The sequence below is a fragment of the Xenopus tropicalis genome, chromosome 7 (assembly GCF_000004195.4).
Source record: "Xenopus tropicalis strain Nigerian chromosome 7, UCB_Xtro_10.0, whole genome shotgun sequence".
NCBI classification, from domain to species: Eukaryota; Metazoa; Chordata; class Amphibia; order Anura; family Pipidae; genus Xenopus; species Xenopus tropicalis.
The window spans coordinates 39869315-39887858 of NC_030683.2; the positions used below are offsets into that span (position 1 = coordinate 39869315).

Sequence of the window (18544 nt, forward strand, 5' to 3'; positions counted from 1 at the left end):
TTTGGTCACTGAACCCTTGGTAAGGGCCTCCCTTAGCACATAACAAGGTTACAGATGTATAAAAACACTGTAGTCATTTAGCCATAGATAATCTATATCAATATACAGGATAGCAAATAAGGGTATATTCCATATCGTTATCTATTTGGCCATCGTATTAAAGGAACACTAGTACCCAAAATGAAATTAATTAAAATACAACTTTCTGTTGCTGTGCACTGGTACAACTGATGTGTTTGCTACAGAAACTCTAATATAGTTTTTATATATAAGCTGCTGTGTAGTCATGTGGGCAGCCATTCAAGCTGGAAAAAAGGCACAGGTTACATAGCAGATAACAGATAAGCTCTGTAGAATATAATGGGGGTTTATCTGTTATCTGCTAAGTAACCTGTGCCTTTTCTACTTTGAATCGCTGCTCCCATGGCTACACAGCAGCTTATTTATATAAACTATAGTCTAAGTCTTTCTGAGGCAAACAAGCATTGCACCAGTGCAGAGCAACAGTACATTATACTGTAACTACTTGTATACACTTTAATTTTTTGGTGTTCTGTTCCTTTAAGCTTTCAGGAATATGTAGTAGAGAAAACAGGCTTTTCCCAGAGTTGAACTTCAGAATGAGGGACCCCATTCAATGCCCTTGCCCCTCTCTACAGTTTGGGAACCCCTGGCTTATTATTTTCAATGGAACTTGATAATGCAAAATCATGAGTTGCCCCAAAAGCCCCATTGTAAGTGACAGGTATCTTCAAATAAAAATGCCATGCTTTTTCAGAGTAGCACCACAGTAAAAGTAAACTTTATATTTAAACTAAATTAATGGACAAGCTTCAATGTAACAATACAACCAAATCACATTTTTATATTGATATAGCAAAGGGAATATACTGCAATGATTCAAACACAGCAAATCTTGTATTTAAATAGGAACATAATGAAATGCATTTTTATTAAATCTTCATAATAATGTAATATCCTTACTCAATAGAGTAGTAAGCATAATGATAGATATAGAATATACACAACTTTATTTGAATACAGGATTTCATTTTTTAAGAATCTGCCATGTGAGGGCTCGTTTGCAAATGCTCTTTTGTTCACTCTTCCAAAATTCACCCACAATTCTATTGTAATTACAGCCTTGTGCAGATTTGCTCTTAGTGCAATTTTACTGTATCTAATGTGTTAAAATGCACGTAACTGTTTTTGTGTATTTTGATGTATCCTTCCTGGTGTGGGTATCCCCAGGGTTCCCCTGCATCAGCGGGCGCACTTGGGTGCCATTCTTCAGTTGCACAAAGGCACTTTGTGAAAATACGAACATGTTTAGTCGGAAGTACCTGGTGAGTCAATATGTGCAAGGACTGCATCCATTTTTGTATGGCTGCAATTGGAACTGCAGTTGTAACTGAGCCCTGTGGTTTCCATTACAACAGGTTGTATGGCTGGGATTGGAATGCTTCCTGAGCTGACCTTCAATTCGTTTCAGTAATCTCTTGCTTTTTATTTTACCAAAGAAAACTTTAAGCTATTTTATGAGCAAATAATTTTCTGTAGATAAGGGCAAAAGGCTGGGCTGCTAGAGCAAATATTTGGACAAGCTTCAGGAGCCTCATAATAAGGTACTTAAGTTATCTGTGAGAAATGCAAATGAAAAGGAATGAAAAGTCCCTCGTCATAAGGAAGTGATAGTGTGAGTAAGAGATAGGAAGATGGGGAATACTGCCATTCACAAGAGTTTCACCTGCCGTGCAAGCAGAGTGGCCATTGCTGGGTCTCAGACTTCCAATGGTAAGTGTTTAAAACATTACATATAATATACAACAAAAACCTTTATTTTGCATTCTATACTTTTGTTATAATCATATCAGTTTGTAAAAAATGGCTACATAGTTTGATTGTTCTCATATTAAATGACTTTCATTTCATTAGTAATGTAAGCCACAAATAGTAGCAGGAACAGATTGAAGGAGGAGTAGCATGACCCAGGTCCAACCCAAAAAGGGAGCCCATTAGATGTATGATTCAATGTGTGGGCTATAGCTATTTGGCTGAGGTTAGGAGCTGTGAGCCACCATTAGCCAGATGGAGGGGGGGTCAAGTAAAGTAAAAGGACCCTTACCCAAGTGGGGTAATTGTCACAGCTAGTGGGTGGGCCCTTGTCAGCCTGCCGGGGAAATCAGTTCTGTTAGAAAATTTTGGTGGGATGGTTTAACCCCTAAGGTGGATGACATTATGTGTTGACAGAATCTTGGTTAAACTTGAGTAAAATGATGGTGGGCTTGAGGTTAAGTAGCTTGTTGATCCTAATTGGTAGTAGTATCCTCCAAGATAGGACATTGGGTGGCTGGAGGATAGTGGTACAAGTATGGAAGGGCAGACAGGGGCATTAGTTATGTACTCATGTTCAGTGCCTGTTATTGTTATTCGAAATTGTAAAATATATACATTTGTGTATTGTATGTTAATATAATATTATGTGATGGTTTGTATTGTTTGGAATATTTCAATAAAGCTGTGGCCATTGTCATCCAATATGATATTGTCACGCAATTTTTATTGAGTAACTAGGGTAGAGCAAGGTTGCCGTGGGTGGTACCTTGGTCATGTGTCTTCATTAAAAGTTTCTTTTTTATCGATGAATATATTGTGTCAGAAAGAATAAAACTGTGCCGATCAGAGAATAACTGAGATATTTATGGAGGGGTATAACTTCACTCCAGTATCACCTTCATCACCAACTAATACAGAGTTTGTTTTCTTGGTAACTACATTTACCTGGGGCAAACTTTGCACCTGTTACTTAGATTCACCCCATGCTAGAGAGCAACAGCGCTGAAAAACTCTCTTATATGACTTAAGCTAACAACAATAGTATGTAATATAGCAATATAGTATGCAATATAGTCATCTCTACCTTTCAATAAAACGATAAAGTCGGCTACTTAGTGTCTAATCTTTTTTATGTATCATCACCTTTTAGGTCTTTGCATTTTCAGTTAAGACACATTCCAATGAAGAAGATCATTAATAGTGAATTATGGCTCTATAATGTGCAATAATGTGCAAAGAGATACACTTTTTCCTTTAATGGAATGTATAAAGCTACATTGTTGTCCCTACACATAAATCTACACAATGCCTTGTGATCACAGAAATAATTCATTACAAAGAGATAATCAGCATATTTCAAAGGATGACATACTGTATATAGACATTCTGGTCATTTTATCACCCATTTGAGTAATAGCCACAGGGATACCAATTGAATGGGTGATACAATGCTCGGAATTGCTCCCTATTCATTTCAAAGACAATACAATCACAGGGGCACTTGCATGTCATATGCATGTATACGTTGCATGGAAGCTTTGCAGTAAGCTACAACTGCCTGGCCTGCAATGTGTCACCCCTCTATACTGGGCATCAAAAACACTTGAGTGCCCATTCAGTGCACTTGAGGTCCTCTCAATTTCCCCATAGTTACCAGTAAAACTTTTTTAAAGGTACTTCATCAAGTTGCTCCTTGCAATTCCTTATAGTTGCCGCTCAGTGATTCCCACCTCTATTACGAATGGAGTGCTGCTGCAATTATTAAAGCAGGGGAACCCTGGAGCTACTGCCAACTCCTAAGCAGATGGTAGGTCCAGGGTTCTCTTTACGCCCAGCATCATTAGGCGCAGCACACTTGTGCCTGAAGAACTGGGCTCAGACATCAATCGTACGGCCAACACCTGAAATGACACCAGATGGACTTCCATGCAAAGGCGTCCAATTTGCAACCAAATGAGCATGCAGTTAAGTTAATTTTGCCAAATTTGTTGCAATTGCAGTAGGTACAGTACAACTGGACCAAGCACATCTCCCTGTTGCTACTGCAATGATGCTGTACTTCTGGGGAAAATCACTGCATTGTGAGGAAAAAAATGGAGATTCCACATTGCTGACTGATGTAAATGAGCCCTTTGGAATGTCTCTACATGTGCCATTGCGCTAAAGAAGTGCATTTTTCATTAGATAAATCTGTTTTTAAACACCTTAATAAATATACCCATAATAGATGGTAAAATTATTTTTGCACATTATACACAAGGTTATTTTCTTAGCAAGCATAGCACACACTCACTATAATACTGACATTTTCCTGTACTGTACTTTCAACTCCCAGTGGCCTTGGGCATCACATTTATTCGGCTAAACTGTAAGCTATTATGGGCAGGAGCTGGCTCTAAGAGAGGGCTATGGACATTGAAACATGGCAAGGACTTTATACTTATTTTGCAATGTTACAGTCTTATTATCTTAGCAATCTACAATAACTATTGCAACAAAATATTTATAGCATGAAAATGAAAATACACTGGGGTGAACAATAACTACTGTAGAGTAGAGTTATTAATGAGAGCTCTGAGTCTCCTCAGTGGTGAATGGATTCTCCTCATGGCTTTACTTTATTCTGCTTTTTTCCTTGTTTCTTGTACTTATTACTGTCTCCTCACTTTTTCACTCATTTCCCATTCACTATGTCTTTCACTCGCTCTTATCTGTCTTTCTTATGTGAAAAATGTTTAACTTCCGTGTTTACGTGACAAAACATCATGTGATTTTTAGGATTCGGATCGGCCAGGACCATGGATTTGGCCAAATCCAAATCCTGCAGAAAAAGGCAGAACCTTGGCCGAATCCCGAACCTAACCCTGGATTCGGTGCATCCCTAGTATTAACCATAAAGAAGGGTGGCAACCCTCGAGGCGCACAGAGGACATGGGTTACATTTTTGCTGCATTTCCACATGATAACAGTAATGGTCAAAATGCCCTCTTGCCATTAGCCTTGATGTTGAGAATATTTAAACATATGCATATGTAGCCCACTTTTTAATCAGATGTGGCACTACCTGCTGATATATCACTATACTTGGCGCTTTCAGGAGTCCTGAGCCCCGCTTACTATGGGGAACAGCTATTACTTTGTACTTTGGCGTGGTTCCACCCAGGATAGGGATAGAATGAACTATAACTCCCCTCCTGAGACCTTGATAATATGCTCCTATTCAGGGGATCCCAGCACCCCTGGTACCTTGCCCCCTCCCTGGGGTAGATTCTTACCAGGCGGTGTAGATCCTCCAGTAGTAATACACACACACTCTGAAGTATGCTGAACCAAGTGATGTATTTATTTATGGAGTGGCAGACAGCTTTTGCATACAGGATACACAGGATATGTCAGGATACCTTCTCTTTCCCTCAGGAGTCCCTCTCTCCTGGGATACCGGTAACACTCCAGCCAAATGACCATCCCTTTGGGGTTCCCTCCGGTACTTCTCGCCAGAAGCCCCTCTCTAGGGCACTTCCCGGTACTCCCGCCAAGCGGACACCCCCTGGAGACCTCACTCCGGAAATATCACCCGGCTATCCCCCCGGATTAGGCAAACTCCTATTCCTATCACTTTAGTCCCTGACTCCAGCTATTAATGCTGGGAGATCTTAATCTCGGTATGTCTCCTGGTGGGGCCAAGCTGCCCAGCTAAATACCCTGTCTGCCACTCCTAGAGCGGCCTATGACTGATATCTTCCTCTCTAAACCCAGCCTGTCACTATCCTCCAGCCAGAGGGGTCCCAGGCAGGAAGACCTGGCTGCACATGGCTGCACAGCCTTATATACTGTGTGCACCACCCTGTGGCCATAACCCTGAACTGCAGGGATACTCCCTTTCTTAACACAAAAACAACTAGGACCACCTTTAGGTGTCCAATTCCCTAAGGCCACCCTCTAGTGCCTGTCAAAGGAGAACCCATCCTAGGGGCCCAATTTTGGAGATCCCTACACATATATTTTCTTGATATGTTTAAATAAAGATGAAACTTATAGCATAATATAACTTTACATCTGTTATTCCAATAGGTAAGGCTTGCTGCTATGGTTATTGTGTAACAAAACAACATTTCATTGACAAGTTTAGAAATAATCCCGATGATATAAGGGACGTCCAGTTCGGCATCTTGCTTTAAGTGTGGAGTACAATCTGTCTGTTATATATCTATACACAAACAACTTCACAGAGAGGGCAAAATCTAGAAGATTTGTATACTTTTTGTAGTAATAATAATACAACATTGGTGATTACAAAGAAAAGACCCTTTGTTCACAGTTCCTATATTACTGCTGTGCATGCCTGTATGATGTCTCTATTAACACACACATAACGTCAGATCCCATGTGTTTATTTTGCAGATTACTACAGGAGGGTACCCTGAAATAAGCACGGTAAATATTGTCTTCTATTTGATCATAGATGTAAATGTGCTGCTTCTTTCTTTTATTTCTGTTTGCAAATGATTTTTCTCTGTATTCCTTACATTGACCCTTGTTCTTATAGGCCAAGGGACAAATCAAATTTAGACTACAAGAGTAGCAGTAGAAAATATATGTATAATTATAATACATATATTAAATGAAATTACATGAAAGGTAAAAACTAAGTAAGCTTTATCAGAAAGGTCTATGTAAATATACTAATAAACACTCAGAGTCCTCTGTCAAAAGAAAGACAGCATTTCTTTCCTTCTTTTGTGTAAACATGGGTCTCTGTATCCAACTTCCTTCTCTTAGCCTGCGCAGTTTGCTTCTCTCTTTTCTCCCCCTTCCTTTTCCTTCATTCCCCCTCCCCTCCCTGCTATAATCTAAGCTCACAGCTACCAGCCAGCAGTTTGTGAAAGACTCAGGCAGGAGAAGGAAGTGACATCAGACAGAGTTAAAATTGCAGCTGCCTTCTTAAATGAACAAAGAGAGCTTCTTGGGCTATTTATTTAGGTATGGTAAAGCATTCTACAGAATAAATATAGCTTTGTAGTTTGTAGTATTGTGACTAATCTATTGGCAATAAAATGCCTCAGTAGCTTTCCTTCTCCTTTAATAGCCATTAGTGATGAGCGAATCTGTTCCGTTTTGCTTCGCCGAAAAATTCGCAAATCTTTCAAAAGATCTGCGAAACGGCGAAAATGTTGTGCGACAAAAAAAAATTGTCGCCCGCGGCTATTATTTTGTCGCTCGGCTATTGTTTCGTCGCCAGCGGCTATTATTTTGTTGCACGGCTCTTATTTTGTCGTCCGCGGCTATTATTTTGTCGCGCGGCTATTATTTCGTCGCCCACGGCTATTTTTTTGTGGCACGGCTATTGTTTCGCCGCCTGCGGCTATTATTTTGTCGCCCGCGGCTATTATTTCGTCGCACGGCTATTATTTCGTCGCGCGCCTATTCTTTTGACGCGCGCCTATTCTTTTGACGCCCACGACTATTCTTTTTTGACGCCGGCGAAAATTTTTTGGACGTGCGGCAAAATTTACTGCTGCAAATTTTTTCATCCGCCAATGGCGAAAGCGGAAATTCGCCGCGAATCCATGCCTGGCGAAACATTTCACCCATCACTAATAGCCATCTTTTAGACTATATTGTGGTAAAGATAAGCTTCTGTAGATGTGGGAATCCACTCAAAAAATGACAACCATTTACCATTAGGGTCAGGGCCATGTTTTTTTGTGATATTTATTCTTACAAGTGCTATTACCATCAGCATAAATTGTACGATTTTGATACACAGACTTTATTATACAAATGAAGTGTCATTCAAATTACTTATCTCGGAAAATATGTTGACATAATTTTTTTTTTTTTTCAGACAAGCAGCGCAACTACAAATCTAGTAAGAAAATTATATTTGTTTATGAAAATGGATTTTTGAAATCTTTAAATACCTGCCAGTTTGGTTGTTCAAAGGTTAACAGTAAGGCTGCAGCATCCCCTTAATCACTGAAGATTGCCTTTATTTCTTCTAACCCACTCGGCCCCTACTCTCAGGAATTAACTTTGGCTTTTGGCTCCTGAGCATACTCAGTACTTCTTGGCTCAGATTACTAAACACGCCTTCCAGTCTAGCAGCCAATGAAGAGATGGCATTGCTGTTTCCCATAGAAACTCTGCTCTAGCCAGCGCCGGATTTCAATTTCGGGCGCCCCTAGGCCAGCCCCTATTCGCGCCCCCCCCCGTGCATGCGCAACCAAACCCACCTCCCCCGTGTCACGCCGACGCAAGTGCGCATGCGCGGGCATTTAAACTCCCATATGGAGCAGTGGGGAGAAGTCCCCATTGCTCCGTATGGAAGCAAAATATCAAAATTTTGTTGCAGCGGGGCGGCATGCCGCCCCTAAATTTTTGCCGCCCTAGGCCCGGGCCTTTGTGGCCTCACCACAAATCCAGGCCTGGCTCTAGCTGTCTGCTCCAATTGTGTGTCAGAGGCAAAATGGCCGACTGGGTGAAAGCTGATTTTTGTTTTAGGAAATGGTGATGGCGCTGGCAATGGGAGGGGACATATGTAGTACAAAGGATGCCATTTGGGTGGGGGAGATGTGCCCAATTTATATACATGGTAGAAAAATGTTTACATATCCTTTAATGGAAATGTACATATATATAATCAGGTAACAACAAGGTTATTAAGATTTATTCATTCTAAAGAAGCATTGTAAAAGACATTAGTAAAAGTGTGACTCTGCAGAAATATCTAGAATGATGCATAAACATAGACATAGCTGCATAGTAAAGTAAGGTTGAAAAAAGACAAAAGTCTATCAAGTTCAACCCTTCCATGGAAAACACACCCTTCCTGCACACACATAGACCCATACTGACTTAGCTATACACTCACAATCATAAACTATATATACCAACATCTCTTTACGCCCAGCATCATTAGGCGCAGCACACTTGTGCCTGAAGAACTGGGCTCAGACATCAATCGTACGGCCAACACCTGAAATGACACCAGATGGACTTCCATGCAAAGGCGTCCAATTTGCAACCAAATGAGCATGCAGTTAAGTTAATTTTGCCAAAATTGTTGCAATTGCAGTAGGTACAGCACAATTGGACCAAGCACATCTCCCTGTTGCAACTGCAATGATGCTGTACTTCTGGGGAAAAACACTGCATTGTGGGGAAAAAATGGAGATTTCACATTGCTCACTGATGAGCCCTTTGGAATGTCTCTACATGTGCCATTGCAATTGCACTATTATTAGATAAATCTGTTTTTAAACACCTTAATAAAATATACCCATAATAGATGGTAAAATTATTTTTGCACATTATACACAAGGTTATTTTCTTAGTAAGCATAGCACACACTCACTATAATACTGACATTTTCCTGTACTGTACTGATAATGATTTCTTTCAACTCCCAGTGGCCTTGGGCATCACATTTATTCAGCTAAACTTAGTTACATAGTTACATAGTTACATAGGGTTGAAAAAAGACCATTGTCCATCAAGTTCAACCCATCCGAGTAAACCCAGCACACAACCTATACTAACCAATCTATACACTCACATACATAAACTATAAATACAACCACTAATACTAACTGTAGATATTAGTATCACAATAGCCTTGGATATTCTGCTTGTTCAAAAACTCATCCAGCCCCCTCTTAAAGGCATTAACAGAGTCTGCCATTACCACATCACTAGGAAGGGTATTCCACAGCCTCACTGCCCTCACCGTGAAAAACCACCTACGCTGCTTCAAATGGAAGCTCTGTTCCTCTAATCTATAGGGGTGGCCTCTGGTGCGCTGATTGTTTTTATGGGAAAAAAGAACATCCCCCATCTGCCTATAATCCCCTCTAATGTACTTGTACAGAGTAATCATGTCCCCTCGCAAGCGCCTCTTTTCCAGAGAAAACAACCCCAACCTCGACAGTCTCACCTCATAGCTTAAATCTTCCATCCCCTTTACCAGTTTAGTTGCACGTCTCTGCACTCTCTCCAGCTCATTAATATCCTTCTTAAGGACTGGAGCCCAAAACTGCACTGCATACTCAAGTTGAGGCCTTACCAGGGACCTATAAAGGGGCAAAATTATGTTCTCATCCCTTGAGTCAATGCCCTTTTTTATACAAGACAGCACTTTATTTGCTTTAGTAGCCACAGAATGACACTGCCTGGAATTAGACAACTTGCGATCTACAAAAACCCCTAGATCCTTCTCCATTAAGGAAACCCCCAACACACTACCATTCAGTAGATAGTTTGCGTTTATATTATTTCTACCAAAATGCATAACTTTGCACTTGTCAACATTGAACCTTATTTTCCAGTTTGCTGCCCAGTTTTCCAATTTTGTCAAATCGCTCTGCAAAGCGGCAGCATCCTGCATGGAACTTATAGTTTTGCACAATTTAGTGTCATCAGCAAAAATAGAAACAGTACTGTCTATGCCGACCTCCAGGTCATTAATAAACAAGTTAAAAAGCAAAGGACCAAGGACTGACCCCTGTGGTACTCCACTAACCACACTGGCCCAATTAGAAAATGTTCCATTTACCACCACTCTTTGTACTCTATCCTTCAGCCAGTTCTCTATCCAATTACAAATACAAACTGTAAGCTATTATGGGCAGGAGCTGGCTCTAAGAGAGGGCTATGGACATTGAAACATGGCAAGGACTTTTTACTTAGTTTGCAATGTTACAGTCTTATTATCTTAGCAATCTACAATAACTATTGCAACAAAATATTTATTGCATGAAAATGAAAATACACTGGTGTGAAATACTGAGGGTAGAGTTATTAATGAGAGCTCTGAGTCTCCTCAGTGGTGAATGGAAGAAGTGCATTTTTCATTAGATAAATCTGTTTTTAAACTCCTTAATAAATATACCCATAATAGATGATAAAATTATTGTAGCACATTATACATGGGGTTATTTTCTTAGCAAGCATAGCACACACTCACTATAATACTGACATTGTCTATTTTTTAGTAGCTTTAGACATGGTGTGCCACATTATAAAAAAAAACCCAGGCCCCAAGTATTCTAGATAATAGATCCTGTACTGTACTGATAATACTTAGTTTGCAATGTTACAGTCTTATTATCTTAGCAATCATTAATAACTATTGTAGAGTATAGTTATTAATGAGAGCTCTGAGTCTCCTCAGTGGTGAATGGATTCTCCTCATGGCTTTACTTTATTCTGCTTTTTTCCTTGTTTCTTGTACTTATTACCTCACTTTTTCACTCATTTCATTTAAACACTGTGCTTCCCATTCACTATATCTTTCACTCTCTCTTATCTGTCCCCTTTGCCCAAACAAATATAGTTGTCTCACTTTTGTGTTGTCTGCATTTTTGTTGCTTTGATCAACTTTTTAAATTTTAAAACCGAATCCTAAATAGCATATGCTAATTAGGCTTCAGAAGGGTTAGGGCTCTGGCACACGGGGGAGATTAGTCGCCCGCGATTAACTCCCTGTTCGCGGGCGACTAATCTCCCCGAGTTGCCTACCCCTGCCATCCCACCGGCGAACATGTAAGTCGCCGGCGGGATGGCAGACGCGGCGCGATTTCGCGCAAATCGCCGAAAAAGACTTGCGAGTCTTTTTCGGCGATTTCCGGAAATCGCCCCGCCGCGTCTGCCATCCCGCCGGCGACTTACATGTTCGCCGGTGGGATGGCAGGGGTAGGCAACTCGGGGAGATTAGTCGCCCGCGAACAGGGAGTTTTATCGCGGGCGACTAATCTCCCCCGTGTGCCAGAGCCCTTACATGAAAAATGTTTAACTTGTGTTTACGTGACAAAAAAATCATGAGATTTTTAGGATTCGGATTCGGTTCCTGCCGAAAAATGCCGGATCTTGCCCAAATCCCGAACCTAACCCTGGATTTGGTGCATCCCTAGTATTAACCATAAAGAAGGGTGGAAACCCTCAAGGCGCCCAGAGGACATGGGTTACATTTTTGCTGCTTATTTCCACACGATAACAGTAATGGTCAAAATGCCCTCTTGCCATTAGCCTTGATGTTGAGAATATTTAAATGTATGCATATATTTTCTTGATATGTTTAAATAAAGATGAAACATATAGCATAATGTACTATATATATATATGTATAGATGTATATATAGTTATACATCTGTTATTCCTATAGGTAAGGCTTGCTGCTATGGTTATTTCTGTAACAAAACAACATTTCATTGACAAGTTTAGAAATAATCCCGATGAAATAATGGACATTACTTCCAGTTCGGCATCTGGCTTTAAATGTGGAGTACAATCTGTCTGTTATATATCTATACACAAACAACTTCACAGTCACAGAGAGGGCAAAATCTAGAAGATTTGTATACTTTCTGTAATAATAATACAACATTGGTGATTACAAAGAAAAGACCCTTTGTTCACAGTTCCTATATTACTGCTGTGCATGCCTGTATGATGTCTCTATTAACACACACATAACGTCAGATCCCATGTGTTTATTTTGTAGATTACTACAGGAGGGTACCCTGAAATAAGCACGGTAAATATTTTCTTCTATTTGATCATAGATGTAAATGTGCTGCTTCTTTCTTTTATTTCTGTTTGCAAATGATTTTTCTCTGTATCCCTTATATCAACCCTTGTTCTTATAGGCCAAAGGGCAAATTAAATTTAGACTACAAGAGTAGCAGTAGAAAATATATGCATAATTACATATTACTTATTACACGCAGAAAAAGTAAAGCTCAATCCAATTTACTGCCTCAAGTTTGAACACATAATCCATAATTGCTTCAACTCCCAAACTATCGCAATGATGATTATTGGGAAAACATTGCATTGTGGGCAGCGCTGTAATCTGGTTTAGGGGTGCTCTAGGCACCCCATCTGGGCATGCATGGAAGTACAAAATGGTGTACTGTGCATGTGTGGAAGTGACATCATGCATGCAAGTATTACATCACTTCTGTCTGTGAGGATCAACCAAGTACCCCCTCACACCCCCTTCTTGGGCTGCCCCCGTAAAGCTGCCACCCTATGCTCAGGCCCTCATGTGCCTATTGTTGGTAAAAAAAAAAAAAAAACCTTGTGTTTTTTAGTCCTTATATTCTATTTTACTTTGTAATAACCTTTTACGATTACTGTTTTCTTTCCAGACTTTACTTACAACAAATACTACTTTTCCTGTAGTAAGTATTTTATACAATCATAAGTAGCAAAATAAGTATTAAATAATTTACAACTACATCTAGGGAACCGCTGTGCAATGATGTACAATGGTGGGTGTCTGGGACAGAGTGCCTCATAATAAAGTTGTTATTTCTAATTTGTAACCCAGGGTTTACTTTCTTGAGCTAAACAGAACAAATGGGGAAATTGAAGTTACTTGCTGATTCTTGAGGGGTAGATAATTCCAGTGGACAGATACACCCCCCCACAGACACACTAGAAAGTATTTTCAGCATTTCTTTTTTATTTTTGTAACTTTTATTCTTACAATATTAACAGTGCCCTTATAATCAACCACAATGGCATTATTCTCACACACATATTATAATAAAATAAAAAAAATAAAAACAGGTATTACATTAACTTGACTTTCATTCAATATTCAGATGTGTTGGTGTTTTTGTACTACATTTAAAGATACCAAACAGCTCAGCCACAACTCTAGTAAGAGATATATGTTTAACAAATGGAATATTGTGCAGTAAAATTTGCTTAAACTTCCACTGTTTGCATAGTATATTATTTGTTGTTGCAATTGCAATTAGAGCAATTTTACAGCAAAATGAAAAGTTCAATATAAGGTTAATTTTACACATATAAAATATATAGTTGGTTAAAAATTCTATATTATTTCTGCAATAATCCACATTCTGCACTAAATGTAGTGTTTCTATATGTAAATGACCTGATTGCAATATATGCCAACCATTTACCAAGTAGGGTTAAGTCCTACAAGTGCTATTACAATCAGCATAAATTGTAGGATTTTGATACACAGACTTTATTATAAAAATGAAGTGTCATTCAAATTACTTATCTCTGAAAATATGAATGTTGACATAAAAATATATTTTTGTTTTTCAGACAACAAGCAGCTTACCCGCAAATCTAGTAAGACAATTATATTTGTTTATGAAACTGTCATTCTGGAATCTTTAAATACCTGCCTGATTAGTGGTTCAAAGGTTAACAGTAAGGCTGCAGCATCCCCTTAATCACTTAAGATTCTTTTTCCTCTTCTAGCCCACTCGGCCCCTCCCTTGGGAATTTACTTTGGCTGTTGGCTACTGAGCATGCTCAGTTCTTCTAGCCTCAGATTGCTACCCCCCTCCAGTCTAGCAGCCAATGAATAGATGGCATTGCTGGTTCCCATAGAAACTCTGCTCTAGCTGTCTGCTCCTATTTTTTGCTTCTAACCTCCTCTTCTAAGCTCAGCCTAACTATTACAGTGTTCAGGGCTTTTTATGAAAGTAAGATCTGCCTGTGTAAGCCTGCATTTTTTATTTCATAAACTTTACTGTACAAATGTGCTTTGTAGATACTGTATAAATGTCACTGATGATGTGCCAGAGGGAAAATGGCCACGGGTGAAAGCTGCTTTTTGTTTAGGAAAAGGTGATGGCGCTGGCAATTGGAGGGGACATATGTAGTACAAAGGATGCCATTTGGGTGGGGGAGATGTGCCCAACTTATATAAATGGTAGGAAAATGTACAGTTTACATATTCTTTAATGGAAATGTACATATATAATTAGGTAACAACAAGCTATAAATAAGATTTATTCATTTTAAAGAAGCATTCTAAAACACATTAGAACAAGTGTTACTATGCAGAAATGCACTTTTTAAATATCCAGAATGATGCAAAAACATAGACATAGTTACATAGATAAGTTAGGTTGTACTAACCTAACTTATCTATGTAACTAACCTATCTATACACTCACATACAGACCCATACTGACCTATCTATCCACTCACATACAGACCCATACTGACCTATCTATCCACTCACATACAGACCCATACTGACCTATCTATACACTCACATACAGACCCATACTGACCTATCTATCCACTCACATACAGACCCATACTGACCTATCTATCCACTCACATACAGACCCATACTGACCTATCTATCCACTCACATACAGACCCATACTGACCTATCTATCCACTCACATACAGACCCATACTGACCTATCTATCCACTCGCATACAGACCCATACTGACCTATCTATCCACTCACATACAGACCCATACTGACCTATCTATCCACTCACATACAGACCCATACTGACCTATCTATCCACTCACATACAGACCCATACTGACCTATCTATCCACTCACATACAGACCCATACTGACCTATCTATACACTCACATACATAACCCATATATAAAACATTAATACTAACTGTAGATATTAGTATCACAATAGCCTTGGATATTCTGCTTGTTCAAGAACTCATCCAGGCCCCTCTTAAAGGCATTAACAGAATCTGCCATTACCACATCCCTAGGAAGGGCATTCTCCAATCTAAAAGGGTAATGGAACCACTGGCTTCATAACCTAAAACTACTACTGAAAAAATCAGTATGTAACTTACTACAGACCTGCTACATTATTACATTGTGCCTACTCTAGTCTGTTCTCTTTGCTTTACAGTATATACAGTATAGGGGGTGGGACTTAGTCTTGTGCAAAGCAAATAGTTATTGATCAGACACAACAGTCATTGATCACATGAGAAAGCTAACCTATACCTGACTAGGCATGTTGAAGGATGGAAGAGTGGGAGAAATAAAAAGCAAACCAGGGATAGGGTGGAATAGCTCTGGTGACCTGCACAAATGTATTTTTAACAAATATAATAGCATAACCTCAGATCTGACCAACATAAATGTAAAGTTGGTATTGAATGTAAATAAACACAAGGAATTCTGGGAACCAATCCCAAAGAGCTCCAAGAAACCCAGTAGGTAAGCTTTAGCCTGTAGAATAAATCCATATTAATGAGATTTTCTTGGAGCTCTTTGGGATTAGTTCCCAGAATGCCTTAAATGTCTGAAGTTTCAATTTACTATGAATTTATAAGCACTTGCTGTTGCCTGTGCCTTTTTGTCTATAAACAACCGCAAAAAATCCTCTGCACTCACCCATTATCAATATGTAGAAATTGGACACTAGGGCATTTCGCTACTAAGAAATGCCTTCCCTCCCCACCTCAAAAAGAGGGATTGTTTGTCCGTACATTGCAATATACTTCAAGCTGGCCAACTACGTCAAAGTCATCCCTTCTGGCCAGTCCTACCCTAACTGACCTATATAAGTAATTTAAGATTAGTACTGAGCAAAGGGACTAAGTTTTACCTGCAACATGCTTGCGTATAAGGTTAAAACTCCCATATGGTTGCCCTTTTATTAGCTCCATTGGGATCACCTGACTGTAGCTGGGAATAGTGGGGGCTACAACATGGAGCTGGCCACTGCTCCTGTATAAACAATAACACAAAAAGGGAAAGTTGTGCTCAACCACTAAATTGTAAACCATTAGGCGGGGGTGCAATGAGGCTGTGACCATAAAATACATATAAACAACCGCAAAAAATCCTCTGCACTCACCCATTATCAATATGTAGAAATTGGACACTAGGGCATTTCGCTACTAAGAAATGCCTTCCCTCCCCACCTCAAAAAGAGGGATTGTTTGTCCGTACATTGCAATATACTTCAAGCTGGCCAACTACGTCAAAGTCATCCCTTCTGGCCAGTCCTACCCTAACTGACCTATGTAAGTAATTTAAGATTAGTACTGATTAGCAATGAGTGCAGAGGATTTTTTGCGGTTGTTTATATGTATTTTATGGTCACAGCCTCATTGCACCCCCGCTTAATGGTTTACAATTTAGTGGTTGAGCACAACTTTCCCTTTTTGTGTTAACCTTTTTGTCTATAGTACAATATGGTTTGCCAATTATCAGATCTCCCTGTATGCAGTTTTGTTAAGTCTGAATTGTTGTTATATGGCAGCTTAAATAAGAACCTTAGGTGCTGGAAACTGGTAATCACAGTGAAGTTACCAAAAGTCTAGACAGTAGGAAAGTGTGTGTGGTCTGTAGCAACTCAGTCTTTCATAGACTCTTATGGCAGTGACACATGGCTTTATTCCACAGGTCTTTCATAGACTCTTATGGCAATGACACATGGCTTTATTCCACAGGTTTTGCATTTTGAGCAGTGGCAGTGGCACTGAATGCATTTGGGTCTAAGGACTGCCTCTAAAATAAATAGGCAGTGATTCCAAACACTTTATTACTGCCCACAGAGCCATTAAATAATTGGACAGCAAAACACCTGAAATCTCACCGCATGCCCTTGTCCATATGGCTCTGATAACAGAGAAGGGCCTAACCTTTAGTTATTTCCCTGACATCTGCAGAAATATTGCCCTAATATTTTTGTGGTTTGTTCAAAACGTATTTTTGCTCGCAGATCACTAGAGGGTAAAGCATAATCTCACCACTTCACCCAGTCCTGCATTTTGTATTTATCTGAGTTTAGTACAGCAAGGGTCTTTGACAACATTTTAATGACAGTTAAGTGTAAGTTGAGGTGCAAATATTTAGTAAACTTTTTCTTTGCATATTTTCAGACCGCTTCAACACCACATAATAATGTAAGTTTTCATTCTTTATTATTACAGAAAGGTTAGATTGTTAATGTAATCTAATGTGATGTATTTTCTTGTTCCTCCTTATTTTATATAGATTATGGTTATCTGAATAAAACAAACCTAATAAGGCTCATTGAGGAGCACATCTGTAGTTTTGGGCTCTTGCTGATCCCCCAGTCCTCCTAGATCAAGTTTAATCATCATTGTGGTCTAAGATACAAAGTTATTCTAAATCTGGTTTTAAACTATAGGGGAGTTATGTAATTGGATGTTAATTACAAACAGTTTGTTGGAGATTCTGGAAATAAGGGCAGGGTGGAATGGGTCTGGAGAGAAAATTCATTGCTTTAAATTTAGAAACTAATTATGGACTGAATTTTTATTATATTACATTTTTTTTTTATATATTTTTATTATATTACATTTTTAACTCTTTCTGTTCTCCCCTTTAGGCATTAGCAATTGGTCTTGGTGTTGGGATACCCTGTGGAGTGTTGCTCCTTGTCGCCATTGCTTTTTTGATCTACTTTCTCATAAAGCATAAAAAACCTATGGTAATATTTAAATACAAGTTTATATCCTTTTGAAATGTAACATTTTTATTCATGTTGTCAAAGCCACCTCCATTAGGCACCGCAGTGATTATAATCACTTACCTGAGACCCTGGCCTGGTGCTCCTGTTTGCTGAATCTGCCCGGGGTACTTCCGTAGGAGCATCACATCACAATAACAATGTTCCTCTTTTAAGTTTGTCTTTTCACTCTACCTCACATGCATACCTGGGTCAGAAAGGAGTGAAGATTTATAAACAAGAGCACCGGCCCTGGCTAAACAATCATAATCACTGGCAGTGCCTGACGTTTTGCACCACCAGTAATTATACCTTTCCTTCTACTTTAAAATAACTAACCTGTATGTTACTAATCATCGGCTATAACAAAACTTTAACTGCAAAAGTAAAATATATCAGTGATCCCCAATGAGTGGTTTGTGTGAAACATGTTGCTCCCCACCCCCTTTGACGT

General features: G+C 39.3%; 1 protein-coding gene across 17 annotated transcripts in view; it reads left to right on the plus strand.

Annotated features, from left to right (window-relative positions):
- Positions 1-18544, plus strand: part of LOC101734194 (cell wall protein DAN4) — a 42739-nt gene that overhangs the window by 21194 nt on the left and 3001 nt on the right. For 14 of the 17 annotated variants that reach the window (XM_031906062.1, XM_031906063.1, XM_031906065.1 and 11 more), the window contains 7 exons: positions 6238-6270; positions 7682-7705; positions 12335-12367; positions 12984-13016; positions 13921-13947; positions 17498-17521; positions 17971-18072. In XM_031906062.1, coding sequence (XP_031761922.1) covers positions 6238-6270; positions 7682-7705; positions 12335-12367; positions 12984-13016; positions 13921-13947; positions 17498-17521; positions 17971-18072 — 276 coding nt within the window. The remainder of the gene's footprint in view (positions 1-6237; positions 6271-7681; positions 7706-12334; positions 12368-12983; positions 13017-13920; positions 13948-17497; positions 17522-17970; positions 18073-18544) is intronic. The other 3 variants (XM_031906070.1, XM_031906074.1, XM_031906059.1) reach the window with 1 other exon arrangement.